The sequence below is a fragment of the Desmodus rotundus genome, chromosome 6 (genome assembly GCF_022682495.2).
Source record: "Desmodus rotundus isolate HL8 chromosome 6, HLdesRot8A.1, whole genome shotgun sequence".
Classification (NCBI taxonomy): domain Eukaryota; kingdom Metazoa; phylum Chordata; class Mammalia; order Chiroptera; family Phyllostomidae; genus Desmodus; species Desmodus rotundus.
The window spans coordinates 157,832,439-157,854,130 of record NC_071392.1 but is presented as its reverse complement, the minus strand read 5'-3'; the positions used below and the strand labels follow the sequence as shown (position 1 = coordinate 157,854,130).

Sequence of the window (21,692 nt, the reverse complement as noted above, 5' to 3'; positions counted from 1 at the left end):
AAAGACTGGAGGCAGCAGCTAAGTGAGCAGTGCTGCTTTCCCAGGAAGACCAGCCAGACAGGGGTACCCATGCAGCCACGCAGAAGGGCCCCCAGAACTCCCACCTCTCCATAAAGCGACCCTCCCGTGCACACTGGGCCTAAAGTCACGGGGTGGGGGGGGGGTCTCCCAGCCAGCAGAGCCTTGCCCCTCAGGAGCCGCTGCAGAAACACTGGTCCCAGGGGCTAGAGGCCTTCGAGGGGACTCATGGGGTCTGCAGAGGGAGGTGACGGAGGCCTCGCGGGAGGGGCCCTGGCTCCACAGACTCTGCAGGGCTGGTGCGCACGCCCTAGGCAGGGGAGCCAGAAAACAGGCCACCTCAGACACAGGCCTCGTGCGCAGAGAGGGCGTGTCCGTGTCCTGGGAGGTATAACGCCTCTCAGAGTATCCACCCGGGGAAACGGGCTGGAGCCGCAGGCCTGTGAGCTGTTCTGTCAGGTTCTTCCTCCCCGGAGACACAGCTGAGCCCTTGCAGACAGACACTGTGCTGCGTCCAGCCGACCCAGCCCACGCGGAGCCCCGGGCAATTCCCCCGCTTCCTGCTGCCTGCCTTCTCTCCCTGCCCCAAGTGCACCTCACGGCTGCAGCCCAGGCCCCCAGAGGCAGGGCCACCAGGCACCATCTACTGGGGTCCACAGAACAAGCGGAGGTCCCACAAACAGGAGGGAAGGACTTGAGAGGCTCTGTCTTTGCCACGGTGGAGCAAGAGGCTGTGTGGGCAAAACCAAGCTCGTCCACGTGCGGCTGTGGCCCCTGCCCCTGGGTGTCCAACTGTCACATCCGGTCCCACTGCAGGACGATCCTGCTGTTCCTTTTTGACTCTATCCCAGGAGCCATCAGGCCTCTCCAGACCCCGCCCAGTCCTTGTCAGGCGCACGCCCGCTGAAGGCCCACATGGGCCTCGGGGCACAGCCAGATGCCGCCCTCCACATGGAGTCCCCTGGACGGCCTGCCCATCACTCCCGCTTAGAGTGCCCCCGCACTCTGCGCAAACCCGGAGATGCACGCCGTCCCCCGTCCGATCCCCTGAAGTCACACGCACGTACTGCCCTACAGCGCTCCTGGGCGACCTGCCTTCTTCCTGAAACGGCAGTGACTCGTATGGGACGACAGCTCAGGGCCACTGCACTGCGTTCCCTCCATGGGTGCTCAAGAGTGGCCGGTGTCCCCAGGCCTCCCAGACAGAACACGGTGGGACAGCCCGTGAAACGACAGAAGCAGAGTGCCAACACGCCGCGGACAGGTACCAGGTGGGCCCAAAGTTCAGTGTCGCTTCTGCTCAGAGGAAGCCCCGCCCTGACCTGCCCCTGTTCTGAGTTGGCAGGGGGCCTGCGCGTACCGCACTCAGCCCGCCGGCGCGAGCCCTACCTGTGACGTCCAGCTCCTGTTCCAAGCTCTGCATGTAGACGGGGCCCTGCTGCTGGATGAAGTACAGCAGCTCGATGGCGTTGGCCATCCAGACCAGGATGTGCTGCAGGTCGGGGAGCAGGGCCGCCAGGGTGAAGCTGGCCGGGGAGAGGGGCTCCTGGCTGCCGAGACAGAGAGGTGGGAGGTTACTCGGGGACCCCCCTTCTCACAAAGGACACGCGTCTCAGCGGGACGCCAACAGAACCACGCTGCAGCAGCCCACCCCAGCGAGGCTGGGAAGTGGGAGGAAGCTGCGGGATCTGTCTGATGCCAACAGCCGGAGACATATCCACAGATCTCAGCGGGAAGGGACACCGGGAGCTGCCGCCAGCAAAGGACTCACAGCTGAGTCAGCTGTTCTCCCACCTCTGATGTTACAGCGCGTGTGCAAGTGGGTGTGCACACACAGGTGCCCAGATCAGGGACCCTGGAGACAGGGTGACCGGGGTCCTGGAGAACGAGGCCCTGGGGGACTTTCTGGGGTGGCCGGGCCCCACCGTCCTCCATGTCTGTCTCCTGCTAAGCAGCAGCGGGGCCAAGGGGGACTTCGGGTCCCCTCCCCACACCCTTCCCGTGCCACAGTCTCATGGTGCCGACATGACTTCTTTCTGTCCACATGGGACCGTGCACCGCCCTCCCCTGGGAAGGGAAGGACTGGCTTCAGACCGCAATGCCTTGTTCTCTCTGCTTGGCAGACCTGCGGCCATGAGGCTACCGCTCTCCCTGCACAGGCAGGCCTCTGCGGAAAACGAGACCCCAGGTCTTGCCGGCTGGAGTTCCGGGGCCAGCCCCAGCGCGGGCAGCATCGAATGCGCGCCACACAGCGCAAGACGCAGACCAGGTGCAGTGGGCCGCGCCACCCCTTCAGGTGAGCGCCGAGTGGGGACAACAATCTCATGGCTGTGACACCAAAGGCACAGGTGACAAAGGGAGAACAGACAAGTGGGACTGATTCCATCCGAAAGCTTCTGCCCAGCCGTGGGAACCATCGATGGGGACGGGCCACCTGTGGAACAGGCGGCCATATCTGCAAACCACGTGTCAGGTCAGGGTCACTTTCCAAACTATAAAGGACTCCTACAACTCAAAAGTAAAGAAGCCACCAATCGAGTTAAGCAATGGGCAGAGGATCTAAATAGACATGACTCCCATGAGGATGTCCAGCTACTCGACATCCCTAGTCATCAGGGAAACGCAAACTGAAACCACAGAGAGACACCACCTCGCACCTGTCAGAGTGGCTGTCGTCACGGGGACAGGAGAGGATGGGCTGGGAGGACCGGGGCGGGGGCCTCACACTCAGCGGGAGCACCAACTGGCACAACCACCGTGGAAAACAGTGCGGAGGGCCCTCAAACACTGAAAATAGAGCCACCGTGTCATCCAGCAGTCCCACCTCTGGGTATTTATCCAAAAGAACCGAAATCGGGACCTCGAAGATACGTTAGCGCCCTGTGCTCACTGCAACGCTACTCACAGTGGCCGAGCTGTGGGCTCAGACCGCGTGCCCACCCACGGTGAGCGGGCACAGAACGCCGGGCGTGGTGGAGTCTCCCACAAGGAGGCCCCCCCGCAACACTCGGCAACAGGGCGGACCGGGGGGCAGGATGCTAGGCAAGGTCAGCCCTCTGAAAGGCGAATATTGCATGATTCCACTATCAAATGCTAATAAAAATTAAGTGAAAATTTAAAAATTAAAAAAACATTGGAAACAATTCATGAATCAAAAAAAAAATTAAAATAGAAATTATACCAAAATAAGGAAATAATTTAGAGGTTAATGAAATAGAAAGTAAAGTAAACAGAAACAATAAAACTGGTCCTTTTAAACAGGAAATAACAGACCAGTGCCTGGAAAGATCGGTCAAAGGGGGAGAAAAGAAAAAAGCTATGAAGACAACAGGAATTAAATGGAGGGACAAATATGCTAGAGACGAAAAAAAGTCATAAGAGAATACAATGGATAATTTTATCCCAATAACTTTGAAAAACATAGGTGATAGATAATTCCCTGAGAAAGTAAAAATCCCCAAAATCAGCACAGGAAGGAACCGAAACGAAATGGAGCAGAACCATGAAGAAGCGCAGTGGGCACGCACAGGTCTCCGTCAGCGGGCACAGCGCCCAGGCGTGGTGACAGCCCGCTTTTCCAACCGCGGCCCGAGTCCCCACCTCAGCAAACTGGCCCCGAGAACGGGGACAGGCAAGGAGGCCCAGGTCACCCTCTGGCGGCCTTGTCCTTACAATCAGACAAGGACGACACCAAAAATAACCCCACAGACCAGTTCTGCCTGTGACTTCGGGCGGGAAACCCCTAACGGAAATGTCAGCCCGCCACCTCTTGCCGTGCCAAACACCACTGGTCGTGAGGGCTTCGGCCCTGCTTTGGCCGTGGTTCCGCAGGCTGGGTGGAGTGCCCGCAGGCACCAGTCCTCGGGCAGACTCTGCATGGGCTGGCCGCCGGCGCAGGAAAAGTGTGGGGTGCAGTCCAGCGGGCACCCGCCGAGGGACAAGCAGCACACAGCACAGAGGTCAGAAGGAAACGGGTCAAAGGGCCCGCAATGCGGAGTTCAGGTGTGGGCACACAGGGAACTGGCACATTCTGTGCTTCCCGAATTTTGGAAGTGATTCACATTTAAAGAAGAGCGTTCTCTGGGGACGGCCACAGGACCTAAGGGTGGGAGCTCTGGAGAACACAGGGTTGTGAGCTGCTGATGGGAAGGCCCGGCTTCCTCCTGTCCCTGCTGCGCCCCCAGCAGGAGGTGCCAGGACCCGAGGGTGCACTCGGGGATGAGGGCTGGGGGCTCCTACAAACCGGCCCCTCACCTGCAGGCTCCCCTGCACTGGGGGCCGAGGCCAACTCCGTGACTCGGAGGACCTACACCACACAGGCCCACAGTGAGCGAGCAGCGCCCTCCACCCTGCGCCATGCACCACCCTGCACGGTGCCACACCTGCCAGCCTGACTGAGCCCCAAGCTGCCGAGCTAGTGGCAGAGTCTCAGACTCTGAGTGATGAATTCTGTGCCGACCTGCAACCGGGCAGGGACACTGGCAACTCCAAGCCTTTTGCTCTCCCTGCCGTCAGTTCTGATCTCCAACGGGGAAGGTGACGGCGCTTCCAGCTGCATGCCCCCCCACCCCATCTCCCGCATAGACCAAGGAGGGTACAGAAGTGACCTGTGTGGTGGCCATGTGCTCTACGCATGGACCATCTCCCTGTGAGGCAGGTGCGGGAGGAAGCAAACCTGCACGGACCGTGGTGGGACCGGGGCCCTGCGAGCCCGTCTGTCACGGTGGGCAGAGACCACCCCTGCCACCTGGTCCTCTTTGGGGCGTTCCCATGGGTGCACCCCAGCGGGCAGCTTGCTGTGTGCCCACCACGCATCTCCACAGTCACCCAGCGGGCAGCCCTCGGGGTGCTCCTTTCCCACCGTGGCTGCTCGGTCCTGCAGTGCAGATGATGCCAGGACCGGGGTGCATCCTCCTACACTGTCCCCCAGCATCTGCTGCGCATCAGCCGTGTGGGTTGCCTCCAACTTCTGTGCTCGCAAACGAGGCCTCAGGGCAGGCCCCTGCCCTCCGAGTGGAGGTGCTTCTCCGCAGTGTCCCCTCAAGATGGGGACGGGTGGGTCACAGGACACGTACATCTTTACTGTTACAGTTTCCCAGGCCCCGGGGGGGGGCGTGTGAGGTAGAAACAGTGCTTTCTGAGAATGCAGACGTGGGGTCCCTCGCACCATCGGGGTTGTGGTCATCCCCGGGGGTCAGTCCTCTCTGTCAGGAGCAACGAGGGCGCATGCGGGGGAGGCTTCTGCGAGGGCCCAGCCCATTTGCCCCGTGGACGGCACTCAGGGAACCTCGCAAACACAGCACTCCCCGGGCGGGGGTCAGAGAACTGACAGTGGCCACTGGGAGACGGCAGGACAGTGTGACGTGGAGCACAGTGCCGACCCAGCGGCGTCTGCGCCCCGTGGGTGCTGCTCTGCGGGAACCGGGACCAGCTGCAAGCGCAAGGGGCGGGGACTGTGGCAGAAATACTTACAGGTGCGCCTGCTTCTCCGCTAGTTCTTTGGTTTTCTCCTACAGTTATAAAGGAAAAAAGCAAATGTGAGAAAAACAGAAAACCACTGGGAGTACACCAGCAAATGCGTGTGACGGCCTCTACATGAAAACCCGGTGTCGCGCCCCGCACCACGCACTCCGGGCTGTGTTCCTGTTGGCTGTGCCAGGCCAGGACTCGCAGTGTCCCCCTGGGTCACGGTCTCCCTACCACCGCGGAATGTGGTCGGCCCGCTTCCCGCCATGGGACTGTCTCACAGCCGTCTGGCTCACACAACAGCCGGCCACCTCAGAAACGTACGGGTCGGCCGAAGGTTTACAAGGGCCAGAATGGAGGTTCTGCTGCTGCTCTTCTCGCAAACGTCACCATGGTGAAAATCAGCCGGTGACTCTGTGCCTGCATATTCGCAAAGGCATTTACATGTCCCCACAGGGGCTCAGGTTCCGCCGCCACCTTTCAGGAGAGGCGTGTAGGGGGGGGAGCCTGGGGTGCTCAGCATCCCCCGGTGTTCGGGGGCCGCAGTCCAGGGGCTCAGTCCTGGAGGGCAGGTTTGCCACGTACAGAAGTCGACCGTTGGCCCTGGGCCCCAACTCCAACCTGACAAGGGCCCTGCCGTGGGTGTTGGCAGAGGTCAGCCTGCTCCCAGCAGGAAGCACGGGCGCCCAGACCACAGGGAGGCTCGGGCTCCGGGCACTGTGGTCCCGGGCACATGGCAGGGCCGGGCTGGGCCATGGAGAGGACACAGGGCTCACAGAGCCGCGGCCCAATGGCGCCCCAGGCTGGAGGTGTGGACAGGCCCAGAAAGCTGGCTCTCAGCCAGAGGACAAACTCAGAACCACCCCTCTGCGGCCATAGCCCCACCGCGCCCCCTCCCCCCCCACCTGAGGCCGAGACTGACCCAGACGGTCTCGCGGATCATCCCGGCGATCTTGAGCAGGAGCTGCCCGAAGGAGCCCCGTGGGAGGCGCGTGGCCGAGTGCTGGATGCACAGGCAGAGGAGGAAGGCCGGCGCCAGCTTGTGGTCGTCGCCGCCCGGCTCGACCAGCGTCATGATGCGCCGCAGCAGTGCGTCCTCCACGTCGGGCTCGAACTCCAGGCGCAGCGGCCGAGGCCGGGAGGTGCCCGGGGCCCGGAGCGGGGCCCCGCACATCCTGCAGCCGTGTGGCAGGGCCCGGAGGCGGGCCAGGGCCTGGGCAGGCAGCGGCTGGGCCTGCGCCGGGTCCTTGAAGAGCAGCAGGTAGTAGAGGCCCAGGGACAGCAGGTCCCCGTGGTGCAGCACCACCGTCTGGCCCACCTCCAAGAAGTTGACCGCGACGGGAGCCCCGGGGATGGGCTCCAGGACCAGCAGGCCCCGGGGATGCTCTCGGCCCGAGGGCTGCAGCCTGCGGAGGGTGCAGTGCAGGGGCAGGATGTCGGGGGCCGAGAGGCTGATGCTGGGCTTGCTGGAGGGCGTCCTCTGGCCCACTGTGTGCCGCTCCCGGTTGAGCACGTACACCAGGCTGTCCTGGAAGGCAGACACCGACCTCAGGGATGGGCACCGCCCAGCAAGCGGCAGATACCCACACAGGGGACCTAGGACTGCTCTTCCCGACTCTCCCCGTCCTAGGACACCCCCGCCCCAACTGGCTGCGTGCCCCAGCCTGTCCCACTCGGGGCGACCACCTTGTCCTGGGAGGAGCTTTCCCAGGGCAGCCAGGCGGCCCGCCAGAAACCCAGGGAGGCCCCAGCATGAGACACAAGAGGCCAGGTGCAGGTGGCCTGGACGCAGACACAGGCCGAGCCCCACCCCCAGGCTCCCGGACGAGGTGTGGAAGCACCTCCTCGGCTGCCACGCCCAGCCAGGGCAGGGCCACCTCGGATAGGAGCCCCAAAGCCCCCTTGTCACCAAGTGCATGCTGAAGCTGGCTCAGGGTGGGGGCACTCAGTAAGGACAGCAATGAATGAGACCTTGGGGGACGGCGGGTGTCTGTGGGGCAGCCACCAGGCGCCATGGCTCTGACCGGACCCTTCCGGCCACGACGTCCCCAGGGTGGGGCAGGTAGCCTTCCCTGTGCTCCTGAGGGGGCAGCCGTCCACCAGGCACCCGCTGTCACAGGACAGGATGCAGCCCTGAGCCCCAGCCCCCAGAGCCAGGGCAGGAAGTGGCCTGAGACACAGTGAGGACGGTAGCGGGCAGTCCCCCCTGAAGGGCGCCCAGTACCTCGCTGGGGTGAGTAGTGAGGAGCTGGGCGACCCACCTCACAAAGCCCTCTCCCTGGGCCTCCTCCCATAAGCTGGACAGAGAATGCTCTGGAAGCCAAGGATGGAAGAGCCCTTCCCCAGAGTCTAGGATGGGCCCAACATGGTGGCCCCCACCCACCCCAGTGCTGCAGCCCATCATGGCCAAACTCACGGCTGACTTAGCTAACAGCAAGAGGCCGTTACTCTGAGGCCACATGCGGACCTCCTGCTGCGGCCCCTGGGTGTGTGTGTGGGGCAGGGGGCAGGAGCTGGGGTGGGGGCTCAGCTCACATGTTGCTGGCTGTAGCCCTGAAGCAGGAGCAGGTGGGGCGACTCATAGAGGGAGTAGCGCATGGCGTCCGGGCCGGGCTCCTGGGTGGCAGCAGGGCTCAGGCTGGTCTCGCTGGCCGAGCGGCGCAGCCGGGGTTCAGGGAGACTCCGGGCACCCTCCAAGGCCAGGGCTGGGGTTCCCTTGGCGCGGCTCCGCTGCAGCCTCCGGGCTTGGGCGTTTATCCCTGAAATGGGAGGTGCACAGGGTAAACAGCCAGAGCCGGTGGAGGCAAACCTCCAGGGCCCTTCGGCACCCCGGGAAGCTCCTCTCACACCAGCTCAGGGCCGTGGGCCTGCCCGGGAGAGACTGCAGGCTCCACCCACCGACCCCCTGCCTCCAGGCCAGGCACTTCCAACAGCCCCAGAACCTGGCAGCAGGGCAGCAGCCGGGCTGTCTGCTCCGGAGGCGCCTGTAGGAGCCCCAGGGCACACCCTGCTAGCCCCAGGGCCCTCCCCTCGGGGCAGCAAACCCACTACAGCGTCAATGACTGCCGGGTCACCGTACTGGTGCCACCTCACCCCAGGGCCCTGCCCAGCCACCTGGCCCATCCTGCCAGCCCACGCATGCGTGCACTCGCGTGTGCGTGCGTCCTGCTGTGACTGTTGCGATGGGAGCTGTCCTCTGAACCCCTGTTCTCCAAGAGGAAGCAGAGAAGCAGCCCTCTGACCCAGCAGTCGCCTAGGACAGCCCGCTGCCCCTTCCCGGGGCCGTGCCCGGTCAGAGCACATGCAGACACAGGCACACACAAACTACGCATGCAGACACACAAACACATGCCAGGAAAGACGGTCTTATCCATCCAAGAAGCGCCCTTTTACACTGATTCTACGGGAAAGCTGAGAAGCCTTCTGAACCCAAGAGAGCCAGTCTCCCACCACCAGCCCCTGCTGACCCCGGTGCCTCCCTCCTGAGCCCCCTCCTCCCACCCCCTGTGCCCCTCTGCAGCATCCCTCGCTACAACCGCTCCGAAGGAAACCAAACCAAAGCCAGAGGACGCAGGTGGGGCGGGCGAGCAGGAGCCCAGGCGCTGCCTTACCGGGCGCTGGATGGAGCCCAGCAAGCGCTGCGATTGATCTGCCCTTCCAGAAGGAGGTCTGCCCGTCCGCAGCCCACAGGGGCCGGGCTGCAGGAGGCAGGAGGCTGAGCCGCAGTGCAAGTGTGCGCAGCTGCTGCTCCCTGCCTGCTGCAGAGCAGGCCAGCAACCAGCGGGAGGAGAGCGGGCTGGGCAGTGGGGCACGCAGAAAGAGGGGTGGGCAGGCAGGCCCAGAGGCGGGAGAGGGCCAGGTGGGAGCAGGGGGGCAAGGAGCAGGAGGGGCAGGTGGGGGCGGGGGGGATGATGGAGAGGGGAAGGAAGCAGGCAGGGGGAAATGACGGTGGGTGGAGCAGGCAGGGCAGGGGAAGCAGGGAAGGCAGGGGGAGCAAGCCCTGTCCTACCGTCTCTCTCCTAAGCACCTTTGCACAAACACGGGGCCACACCAAATGATGTTCCAGCGCCCAAGCTTTTCCTGCACGGGGCACAGCACTGCAGGGCAGGACACGCCTCGGACCCACTTTCTGGAAGTCCTGGGGCTCCCAGGCAGCCACACGTCCCGAGAAGGTCCCCTTCCCTCCTAGATTCCCAGGGGCTCCCAGAGGCCAGATGAGGCCAGACTGACTGAGGCCTGTGTAGCCTGGGGCTGCAGCCACTGGACCCCACTCCTGCAGCTGGGTCCCATCCCCACCCCCATGGCAGAGAACGCCCCCCAGGGCCCAGGGCCTGCATCTCTGACCCCGATGCCCAGTGCTTGGCCCCTGTCGGTGCTCAGAACCACCTGGGGAGTTTCAGAGGCCACTCCCAGGGCTCCTTAGCAGGTCCTGGGGTGGCTGCACCAGCGTCGAAGGGCCAGGGCTGAGGAGCCACAATAGGATGTATTTGATATGTAACTTTGTTGTGTGTTTCACTCATTTTATTTTTAGAAACTCTAAATAAATATACATTATTCTTTGTAATGTAAGGAATCAGAGTTAAATGCAGGCCTGACACTCCGGAACGGGGTCTCTGACCTGGCAGCCGGTGAAGAGGCCCCGCCCCGCAGGAGGTGGCCCTGCCAGGATGGCGAGAGGCGCTGGGCACGTGCCCACATGGGCCCCACAGAGCATCCCTTCCCTAGCTCTGCAGCCTCACGGCCCAGAATCACACCCTGCAAGCACAAGGCTGGGGGCAGGAATCCACAGTTCCTTTTCCGCTGGGTCACACCCTCCTGGAAGGGGGGGTGGCACCCCGGGTCACATGGCTTTTCACATGCAACCCTCCTCCTCCGCAAGAAGTTGGTGCCGAGGGCCCGTCTGCTGGCTGAGGGAAGGCCTCTGTGCACAGGAGGGGTGGCAAAGCCATTCTGAAGACAGCTGGTGACTGTCCTCTGAGCCCCGTCCTGGGCTAGGTGCTGGCTTCTGAGCAGTACTGGAAAGGAAAACAACTCTTTTCCTGGACGTCACCGAGTTCAGGACAATACGTCCAGCCTGTAGGTGCACCGGGCCCTGTCTACCTCCGAGGTCCCGGGACAGAAGGTGGTGAAACCGCCCACACACAACTGGGGCGTCTCTGCAGCTTACACCCCCTTCAAGCGGGCTGAGGCCCCCACGCCGGGCTGTGGCTGGTGGATGACGCAGCTGTGACTCGTTCCTGTGTTCCTGGACTGGACCCTGACTGACCCCGTAGCTGCCCCAAGAACTGCTCTTCCAGAGAACAGAGGGCCGGCTGCACGGACCCTGGGGGAGATTCGTGAAAACTTACGGGGAGCAAAGTCCCCCAGCATCACGCCACCTACAGCATCGTGTTTCTTAGCTGGGCCACGGTGCGCAAACAACCCACGACTCTGTTCTGTGCCTGCTTCTCCTGTGCCCGAAGTGGTACGGAATGAAGGCGGGGAGAGCGCGGAGAGATGGGCACCGAATGAGAAATAGAAACCCATTCGCCCCGCCCTGGCCGTGAAGGTTGTGGCTTTGACTCCCGGTCAGCACACAGACCGCGGTTCCAGGTTTGATCCCGTCGGGGCGCGTGGGAGAGGCGACGCATCGATGTTTCTCTCCCTCTCCCTCTCCCTCCTTGCCCCTTCCTCTAACATCGATAAGCGCGTCCTCGGAGAATGAAAACAAATCTCACAAACAGGAGAGGAAACACAAACTAAAGCAATGAGATACGTGCCTCCCCTGCCAAACTGGCAGAGATTTCTAATGACAGAATCACACAGTGCGCAGGACCAAGAGAGGGAACAGTCTCTCTCCAAAACTGCTGGGAGCCTGTAGCCTGGACGCGGTGCCCCAACCTTAAAAATAGCTGCCCAGGTACTGCCGACGACATCAGTACTGAGGTATAAACACACCTACATCTAAACTGTCTCCATCCTTCCGCAAAGGTTCCTCTTTTAAGTCCATGTCCTGCAGAAACGTCCTGCGCAAGACTGTTAGTATAACAAGCCCGATTCCTACACAGAGAGAAATGGGAAACAGCCTGCAAAGCCGGCAGGGACACGGTTAGGGACACGCATTCCCTGGCACCGCAAATGGCGTCACAGTGCGAGGAAAGAAACACGAGAACAATGAAAACGGAAGCCATGTGACGGGGTGCACGGTTGGTTTAGCGAAGAAGGAAGTCCACGCAACGCCAGGACAGGCCTGCAACCGGGGCACCAATGCCGACAGCGGCCCTCTCCAGGAGTCGGCCGTGCCGGTGACTTTGACTCTCTTCCTGCTCTATTTTCCACATTTTCAACCACAGGCGTGTCTAACCACGGAACGTGGGGAAAATGACATTGTGAAGTACTGAGGGGCATTGTTTCCACGGTAAAACTTGGAACTTCTCGTACTACTTCGAGTTTTAATCAGGGAATAGCATCCCCTCTCTAGAAGGAACTAATAACCTAATTAAGATAATGGGTAAACTGAGTAGATAAAATGCTTAAGCCATTTGTCAGTGGCAGGTGGAAGTGGAGCCTTCCGGGGCTGGGCAGCGCAGCGCGACGGGAGTTCTCTTCAGCTGAAACCCAAGGCCGAGGCTGGTCCCTCCCTGACTGAGGGTGGAGGGGACACAGACCCTGCGCTGCTGCGGCCTGCAGACCCGCTCTCACCCCTGACCCGGGCAGGCGGGGCCGGCCCCAGGGCTCCCCGTTCCCCGCTGTTGTGAAGCGTCTTGAGTCCCTGCCCCACTATCCCCACCTGAGACCGGCCCCCACTGTTCTCAGACGAGCTCCCCCCGACCCCCCACCCCCACTCATTTCAGGCAGGAAGAGAGAGTCCAGGAAATAGCCCTGAAAGTGCAGCACAAAGACCAAGAAGAGAAAAAACATCGGAAAAACACGGGCCAGCCCAGGAAACCCAGGACCCGAGGGGCAGAAGAGCCAGGAGACCCCAACCGAGGAGCGACAGCAGCCCTTCAGCGCCCAGGGCCACGCGCTTTGGTTGCGATGGCCCGCGGCAGCCTGACACGCTGCGGGGGGCGAAAATAGGCGAGGGGACGCACTGTAGCGACCTTGATAAGGCCAGGAAGCAGGGAAAATGGAACACAGTATGATAATGGGTGCAGCCATAACTCTTTTCAACAGGAAGTGAAAGCGCCACGCTGGTGTGAGGCCACACCAGGACGCACACCGGACTTGCAGAACGAGGCCCGGGAGGCGGCGGGGGAAAGAAGCCGCGTGAGTTTCCAGGGGGGATGGGGGGTCGGAATGGCTGCAACTTCTCACGGGGGCGCCAGAAGTTAAAGGAAGGGACCCAGCCTTCAAAGTCCTGAGTAAGAAAACTGCGTTCTCAGCTCTATCCCCAGCTAAACCGTCACTGAAGCTTTAGGGCAGAACACAGGTGTTTCGAGACGCACACGGTTTGAAGCAAATTTTACTCCTGTGTGCCTTTCTCGGGAAGCCGCTCGGAGGAGGTGCTCCACCCAAACGAGGGTGTGGCCTAGACCTGTCCTCCCCCCCCCCCACCCCACCCCACCCCCCCCCACCCCCCCCCCCCCCCCCCCCGTCCTCTTGGGGAGAGGCGACAGGGGAGGGCTCTCAGAGCAGCCGGCCTACGCAGCAGGCAGAAGGCTCCATCATCCGTCTGTCTATCTGAGCGTTGTGAGAACAGGTAAGATAATCGGCAGAGTCGGGGAATACTGGATCAGGGCCAAGTACCAAGGAAAAGAGCAAACAAATCAGCAATAATGGCAATAACTCATTTCAAAGAAACTAAGAGTTGAGCAAGAAGGAAAAGTAATCTTTGTATGTACCAGTCTTCAGGTGTGAAAGCTAGCCCTGCTCATCAAAGCGTGAACTCTCCCAGGCCGGTGTGGCTCAGTGGATCGAGCTCCAGCCTGGTTCAATTCCTGGTCAGGGCACATGCCTGGGTTACAGGCCAGGTCCGCAGTTGGGGGCGCACGAGAGTCAACCAATTGACATATCTCTCGCACATCAGTGTTTCTCTCCCTCCCTTAAGAAAAGGAAAAAAAAATGTGAGCCCTGACTACTGGTCTAACCAAAATGATGAGCCTGGGACAGGGCGGGGGTGGGGTGGGCGTTCAGGGATGGGGGGTGGGGGGGCTGGGCATTTAATAGAGCAATGCTGAGAAGGGCCACATCTCCCGGCAGGAACTCACCAGATAATGCCTGCAATTTAAAAAACCAAGTAGAGTAGGATAAGCTGGTTATTTTAAGATGTGGAATTAAATGCCAAAAAAGAAATAGCTCACAGCTGAAAGGGATTCCCTCTGGGGAGTGCAAAATTGGGAAGAGGGGAAGCTGGGCAGGGAACGGAGCTTTGCGTTTTGTTTGCTTTGGGTTTTAATTCACAGTGAGAAAACAAGGCTTTAACTATGCGCATGTATCAGTTTGGTGAAGTAAGTAGAAGTGTTTGAATATACATAGTTTTCAACCTCCTATATGAATAAATGAATGACAATGTACACACTTGTGATATATATTTCTCCAATTCCTAGACACGCTTTCCCCACCCCCCAACATTTTAGCATCTTTAAAACCAGAAAGCATCCTACATTCATGCGAACTGTTAGCCAGGCAGTGGCTGAGATGTGAGAACTTGGTGTTTTTCCGGGGTAGGGGGCCAAGATTCTGCAATATTTCGGTCACTTCAGGACCATTGGAAGAATGAGTGTGAGTTCTGATTGCTGTGTGTGCAAACTTGGAGGACTTCGTGCCAACAGCTTAGAAGAGAGTCCCATGGACAACGGCAGGACCTGTGAACGTGAAAGCGGCCCTGGCCGGTGCACAGCCTGACCGCAGCCGAGCGAGACCGCGCCGTGGGAACTGAGGTGACGGAAGGCTGCTGCTCCACACCACTACGCATGTGGCTGTTCCCTGCGCAGCAAAAGAAACGAGGCCGGGTCTCCGTCCCTGGAAGGGGTGCTCTGGGACCGGGCAGCGGGTGGAGGCTGGAAGGGCCCTGAGGAGCAGGTCAGGGAGTCTGGACAGCCGTGCCCAGGCCCTGGGGAGGGAGGTGGGCAGGAAAGAGGGTGCCAGTGGTGGAAGGGCTCGGAGGGTGGGCAGCACAGCCCTAACCCACCCGGGGAAAGCCCAGGCTGCCCTGAATAGCTGTCCGCAGGAGTCTGCCTTGGAGAGACTGCGGTGCTGGTGACAGGTGACACCGCAGAGGAAGCGAGGGACGAGGGTCGGAGTTGCAGGAGGAGGATCCTGGCTGCGTGGCACTGGATCTCACCCTGCCGCCATGGGAGTGCTGACCTCGAACCTGGACGCGGCTGAGGAAACCATCTCCAGGGTGGAGGCACCGCCCCCCCACCCCCACTGCCTGGACTGAGAGGGAGCAGGTGGGGACCAAGTGAGGGACGAAGAGGTGAGCAGGAAGGAACACCTGACTGGAGGACTTTGAACATGCTCAGCCCCTCCAGGTGACAAAAGACGCAAGTCAAGGCTGCCGAAAAAATGTGGCTTGGAGAAAAGGCCGAGTGAGTCCTGTGCAGCCCTTTCCTGCACCCCAGAAAGATCAAAAGGTCAAGTGCTCGGCTACAAAAGACCCTTCCAAGAGGTTAAGGGTGTTCCTGTAGGTTTTCTTACTCAAACCAGAGGCCCCGGGAAAGGCGGAGAACACTGCCCTCCCACCCACTGGCATAGGTGGGCTCTGCAGAAGGGGCTTCCTGGAATGGAGAGAATGCCCCAGGGCCACATACAGCCCCCAGGTTCCTGAGAGAATCGTGCAGCAGAAAGAAACAGTGCCAGCTTCGACTGGAGGGGCAGACAGACAGTACAAACTGGCAGAGGCGCAGGAGGGAACTTCGACTGCTCACAAGTGCACTGCAGGAAAGCGAACGGCGGCCGGATCTAACCCAGCAGCCCCTCCTCACTGTCGTTTCCCCTGGAGACAGGAGCACCTGACCCGTTCCTGTGCCTGCCCACCTGTGTGCTGGGAGCTGGCAGATCCCCGCCCCCAGGCCCACCAAGCACCTGTGGGGCGGGGCTGCCCCGAGTGGGTGGCACCCAGGGCCCTCCTCACCCGACAGAGCGTTCAGACAGCGAGATTGAACGGACCCTTTCATGGGGGGAGGCTCTCCTGGGGAACCCGGAGGTGGGGGCGGCATGTGGTTGCAGACAGTGGTCACTGGGGCCAGATCACCCCTGCCCGAGCGTGGGTGGCACCTGTGAATGTGTGAGCCACCAGTGTGTTCTGCCATGTGGCAAAAGAGGGTTTGCAGATGTGACTCATTTCACTCAGCCTACCTTAGGGTGCCCTTTATCCAGGTGGGCCTCGTTCAAGCTTGGGAGCCTTTAAAAGCAGAGAGGAGGGGCGGCTCCGGAGCAGTGGGGGGCGCTGCTGCCCCACCGAGCCGGAGAGCACAGGACTTGGAGGGCAGGGGGAAGGAGGGCACCCAAGAGGGCTGCCAGCAGGGGACAGAACCCAAGTCCGGCAGCCCCGGGGAACTGGATTCTGCCGACAGGAAGAGTGAGCTCAGGACTGGATCCTTCCCCAGCACCTCCTGACAAGGGCTCGGCCTAAAGGTAGGAATATGTTGGGCACTTTCATCTGGAAAGCATTTGCCGGTTTCAGGGGAAATAGTAGTGTGGGCAGAAATCCCGGCCCTGGGCCCACCACTTTGGAGAGCCTGCCTGCCCACCCGAGAGGAGCTGAGTCGGGGACGCGCATGTCCGCAGCACGCAGAGAGCAGGCGGCCCCCACACTCAGGACAGCGGCGCCGCGCGGACAGACGGGGGTGACTGAGCAGTGCTCCAGCACCACGGCTTTGCTGTTCCCTGGTCACGCGGACGTTGGCTATTCACGGTCGCCTGACCGCTTCCCGGCCAGCCGTTGGCACGCGTCTTCTCCCCTTTCCTGTGTGGGCAGCTGGTCCGAGGTGGTCTGCGGGCGCTGGCATTGCAGTGACCTTTCCCCTCTGTATTTTTACGTGTGTGTCATGGTTTTGAAGATGCAGAGATGTTGTTACATAGTCAGGAGAGAGGGTGCCGGCGATATTCTCACGGCCTGGCGGCGGCAGACCCATCCCCGGCTCCTCTGCACAGCAGGCCCTTCCCACGGGCGCCCCAGCCGGCCCGGTGTCCCCAGCCCTGCCTGGTCCCGCACCATGAGCCCGCTGCCCTGTCCTGAGGCAGCTGTCTGCCCTCAGGCTTCCGAGCCCACCTCCCCCTCACCTTCTGCGCAGTTATGAGACATGTCAGGCGCACGGGAAGGTCTGAATCAGGCCAAATAGGAATCGGGCCGAGAAAATAAAGGAGAAAATTACAGGCACGGATGAGTATTCTCTCTCCACCCAGAAGAGCGAGCAATGCTGTGTGGGGCACAACCCCCACATAAGCATTTATAGTTCATCACTTATCAAGCATGACTAAGGTATTATGTACGCACATTTTAAGTATCTCTGAAAAATACCTTGTTTCATTTCGAAACTCATTAAAACTTTGATGAAGTGGCACCACATGGCATGTCCCCTTGGCCAGCTTGCTTCTGTAGTCGGTGTGTTTCTCTGGCCCCTTCCTTTCCGCCGCTGTGTGGCATCCACTGTGGCGTACTAGACCAGGTGGGGATGGCAGCGTGGCTCACACAGGTAGACCATGGGAGACCTTGCAGCTGGCTCTCTCCGATCGCGTGCACTGGGGTGCGTCGGCTGCCATGTTGGGAGGATGCTCAGTGCACCCCAGGGTTTGGTTTGGGTTTGGTTTGGGTTTGGTTTTCATGCCCACGGTCGTAAGTACGGTTAGCTGGTTTCTTTTCTCTCTTACATGCCCCTTCTCTGGGTTTGGTGTGAAGGTGGCACGGGGTGGGCAGAAGTAGGTTTGCAGCTGTGAAACCAAGTTTGTTCTTATGCTATTACTTTTTATCAGTCATTGTGTTATATCTTGTTCCATGGGAACAACTGTAAACCGACTTCTGCCCGCCCCTGTATTGTTTTGTAAAATGTCTCTTCTTTGTCTGTTATCTGGACAAGGGCAATGTAAGTACTGGAATAACCTTGTCCTGGACGATTAGAAGGGACTGGCCTGCACAGCCTCCTAGGTCTCTCGTTTCTGCGGTCTTGCTCTGACTGCGGTGGGTGCGTCTGCACACTGCTCACGCAGCTTCTTTCAGGGCTACAAGTCTCTTCAGGGCTCCTGGTCTTGAGTGAGTTTCAGCAGGTTCTTTTCCTAGCAGATTGTCCATTTCATCTGCGTCTTCAGACTGACTGGCATCGAGCCACCTGTAATATCCCTCGAAAAATCTGCACAGTATTTGCAGCTGTGTCCCTTTTATCTCCCTAAAATTGTCTGTGTGAACTGTCCTCATTTCTCCTCACCGACCTTTCCAGTGGACTATTCTGTCCTCTCTTCAGAGAGCCCGCCCTTGGCCCCGGCTGGGCAGCTCCATGGGTCAGGGCGCCGTCCCGATCCACCACTGTTGCGGGTTTGATCCCGTCAGGGCACAGACAGGAAGCAACCAGTGAGTGCACGGATAAGCGGAACAACAAACTGATGTTTCTCTCTCTCAAAAAAAAAAGCCTGCTCTTTACCTCACTTGATCCTCTCTACTGCATGTTTATTTTCCGTTTCTTTACTTCCTACTCTGCATTGTTTCCTTTCCGCACTCCCTGCATTTATTCTATTCCTTTCTACCTAGTTATGAAGGCAGGTCACTTGCCACTTTCTAGTCTGTGAATTTAAAGTTCCGGCCCTCCTTGTCACACCACACTGGCCGCGCCCCTCCAATTGCGCGTCCATTACTGCCCAGCCCCGACGACGTCACCTGAGTGGCCGTGCTGTGAAGGAGCCGGACCACATAGGTGTCTGAGCGCCGCACCCCACGCCGCTGTCACGGCCTTCCGGCACCCACCCTCCCCTTCTTCCCAGCAGCACAACGGTGAGGAATGCTGATGTGATGTCCCCAGCATGGAGATGCAGCGTGTGACCAAGGTCCCATCAGTGAAGGGTGAGAGAGTGGCAATGTTGGGACTTCTGGGAAAGCTCCTTGGAAGGACGACACGGTCTGCAGGGGCACCTTTCCCATGCCCCTTCCTTCCTTCTTCCTGCCTTAATTGACAAGGCGATGGTGGTGGCCCCGCAATCATCCTGCACCTTGAGGTGACCTTGAGGACGGAAGGTGTGCACTAGGATGGTGGGCTGCACATGGAAGAAAGTACAGTGTTCAGTGGCCGCCATCTGGCCAGACGCAATTCCTACCCAATAAACAGCACTTCACACACGAAAGCCTTGTAACTCGGACTGCAGGAATGGACGTCGTTTCACGCCCCCCCTCCCCCACTGACAACAGCGGGACCTCTGCCGTCTCACCGGGAGCTCACGGCCACACCCTGCCCTCCGCACACCTGTTGCCCCGCCAACCAGAGGGACCTGCTGCTCTGGACGGAGTCTGTTTCGCAGTCCCTTGTCCTCCACTTGCACTCACGGTGCACATCTTGGTCTCCCTAAACCACACTGCCCTTCTCTGCCTGGTCTGACGGCATAGACAAACTGTGCCACACTGTGTGGCTGGCTGTGGCCCCCTCAACACTGTGAGCCGGGTCTGCGACCAGACGCGAAGCTGCGGCCCAGTTAGTCTCGCAGCTTTGCGCTGCCGCTGTGTGACCACACCGCTAGGTCTCCATCCTGCCCCCATGGACGTGGGGGGCATCTCCAGCTTCAGACTAGTACAGAACACGGCTACAGACACTCCCGGGGGCCCATGAACAGTCTCCCCGACCTTCCTCACGCCACAACATGCAGGGGGAACCATACCCACGTGCACACTGGCGGTGTGGGGAGCCCCGGACACGGCGGCACAGGTGACCGCGGACTCTGGCCACCGCGAGCTGTAAAGGGGCCCGTCAGAAGGAGCACATCAGTGCCGCACCACACGGTGGTGGGGACTGGCTCGTAGAATAAGTGGGACGCAGGGTGTGGGCCACTAACGGTACCAGGTAAGATCCTAGAGATCAAAGCAACTCGCACTCTCAAAGTGGCTGTATCCAAGTCCCTACCGCTCCTCATCCTCACCAAACATTGCGAACTTCACTCGTAAAAAGTATCTCTGGGGTCTTCATCTGTAGTTCCCTTACTACTAATGAGGCTCAGCATCTTCTCCTGTTTAATGTCCATCCCTAGCTCCTCTTCCGTGAAATGCACTTTTCTCGCCCACTTTTATTGGGTGTCTGATCTTTTTAAACAGACCTTTTCTGGCATCCTTACTATAATCTGGACAGTAATCACGTCAGCTTTAGGTGTTACAAAGTCTTCTCCCCGCTCATGACCTGTTTCCCCTTTGCCGTCCACTGTGTTACACAACGAGGAGACTCCGTCCATCGCTCGCCTTCTTCCTGGTACGAGCTTCTGTGTCTCCTGCTGGAAAGTCTTCTCTGCGTTGTTATTGATCTCTGACGCACCGTTCTGTAGCCAGAGACCCTGTTCCATGAATCTGGTCCTTTGAGAGACGTTGTCTTGCTTTCTGATCTAGCAGGGGTTCATTTTCGCACATGCCTGGTGCTTATTCGAGGATAATATGCATTTCCAGTTGTTAGGTGGGGGGCTCCACAATAAACATCCGACAGATGAGGGACGACAGACACCAGCTGGGAGGGGTGGATGACGCGTCCAGCCCCGGCCATCTGCCTACATAGCGTCCGGGGCTGCCTTCACCGCGCAAAGGCCGCTAAGCAGCTGAGACAGCGACCGCGTGACCTCCCGGAGCAGCAGTGTGTACTGCCGGGCCCCCTACAGGAGCGGTTTGCCAGCCACGGTTGGGCCAAACCGTTTCCCTTTCCTTTTTGATATCATTGGTAAAAGAGCTGTTTTACAGTCTTCTGTGGCGAGGACACCTTCGGTGATTTCTGTTCATCTTTCCGTTGTCACTTTGTGTTGAGGCTGATCAGGTGCCAACCAGCTTCCAGTCGGCCCGTCTTCCTGGAGCGCTACTTATTCTGTCATTAGCGCAGTGGCCCCCTTGTTCCTAGTGATTGTCTTTGCTGTGACATCTGTTTGGAGGATACTGCAAGGGAACAGCATCTGCGCACTAGCATTTCTTTCTTCCATTCTTCTATGTCTTACATTTTGGGTGTGTCTCTCACAAATAAAATAGCATCCAGCTGGGCCTCATTTTTCCACGGGCTCTGACAATCTCTGTTAGTCAGGAAGTCTGGTCCGTTTATTACACACAGTGGTGGGTGTGTTTGGTCTCACTTCCACCATCTCAGACTGTATTCGCTTCACACTGTGCTTTCGATGCCCCTTTCTTTCCTGACTTCTTTTGAACTAGGTTTTTAACCTCCATTTTTTACCCTTAATGAATTGAAGATTTAGCCTTTTCATAATTTCCCCTAATATTATAACGTGAATTCTGGATTTAATGAAGTAAATCAGTTCATCGGCGTCTGTACCCACCTCCAGAACAATGTAAGAACATCCCAATGTTAATGTCAGATTGAGACCCCTTTACTCACTTCTTTGCTGTTAATTTTATTGTGCTTTAAATGGAGAAATACATCATCCGTTTTCAAAATAGTGCTTGAACAATACAAGGAGGACAGATACTGTAAGACAAAGCAAACTCCAGCCACGAGACACTATGTGCACCGTACAAAAATAGTCTGATACTCAGGTAATGAAAACTAGAATTAGAAAGGTCCCCGTCTCCAGCTTAGCCACACGACGCACCAACACGATGACAGATGACATGACAAACTCCGTGCCTGGCGATTCCAGCCCGGCGTGCGTCAGACGGTAGGACGCCACAGCCCGCAGACGCACGGGCACTGTGCGGATTTCGCCTGTCTTGTGGGACAAGCTGTGGGAAGCGGGACCACGGGCACTAGACGTCAGAAGTACTGCTGCAAAAAGAGTCTCAATTACGCGGGGCCCAAAAGGAAAGGAATTGTATCTCAGCTTTGGAAAAATTAATCCAGATGGAGAGAGAAGGGGCTTAGGAAGTTGCCGTCTAATGTGAAAGGTGCGTGTGGGAGGAAGGAGCACACGGAGGGGGGAGGGATCGGAGCCAGGCTAACTGGAGAGCCCGTCTGGGGCGCTGTGTCCAGATTAAGGAAGACTGGTTTCACTCACCCACATCTGCTGTCACTCATGTTTCCCAGACACGGATGTTCTGCTGCTTAATCATGAGTGTTTTTATTTTAAAGAAAGGTATCCCCAGCAGTTCGTAGGGTGAACAAAAGAGC

General features: G+C 59.1%; 1 protein-coding gene across 3 annotated transcripts in view; it reads right to left on the bottom strand.

Annotated features, from left to right (window-relative positions):
• Positions 1–21,692, bottom strand: part of RADIL (Rap associating with DIL domain) — a 45,311-nt gene that overhangs the window by 8,998 nt on the left and 14,621 nt on the right. For all 3 annotated transcript variants that reach the window (XM_053927218.1, XM_053927219.1, XM_053927220.1), the window contains exons 3-6: positions 8,020–8,243; positions 6,407–7,012; positions 5,491–5,528; positions 1,408–1,568 (exon numbers count right to left, since the gene is read on the bottom strand). In XM_053927218.1, coding sequence (XP_053783193.1) covers positions 1,408–1,568; positions 5,491–5,528; positions 6,407–7,012; positions 8,020–8,243 — 1,029 coding nt within the window. The remainder of the gene's footprint in view (positions 1–1,407; positions 1,569–5,490; positions 5,529–6,406; positions 7,013–8,019; positions 8,244–21,692) is intronic.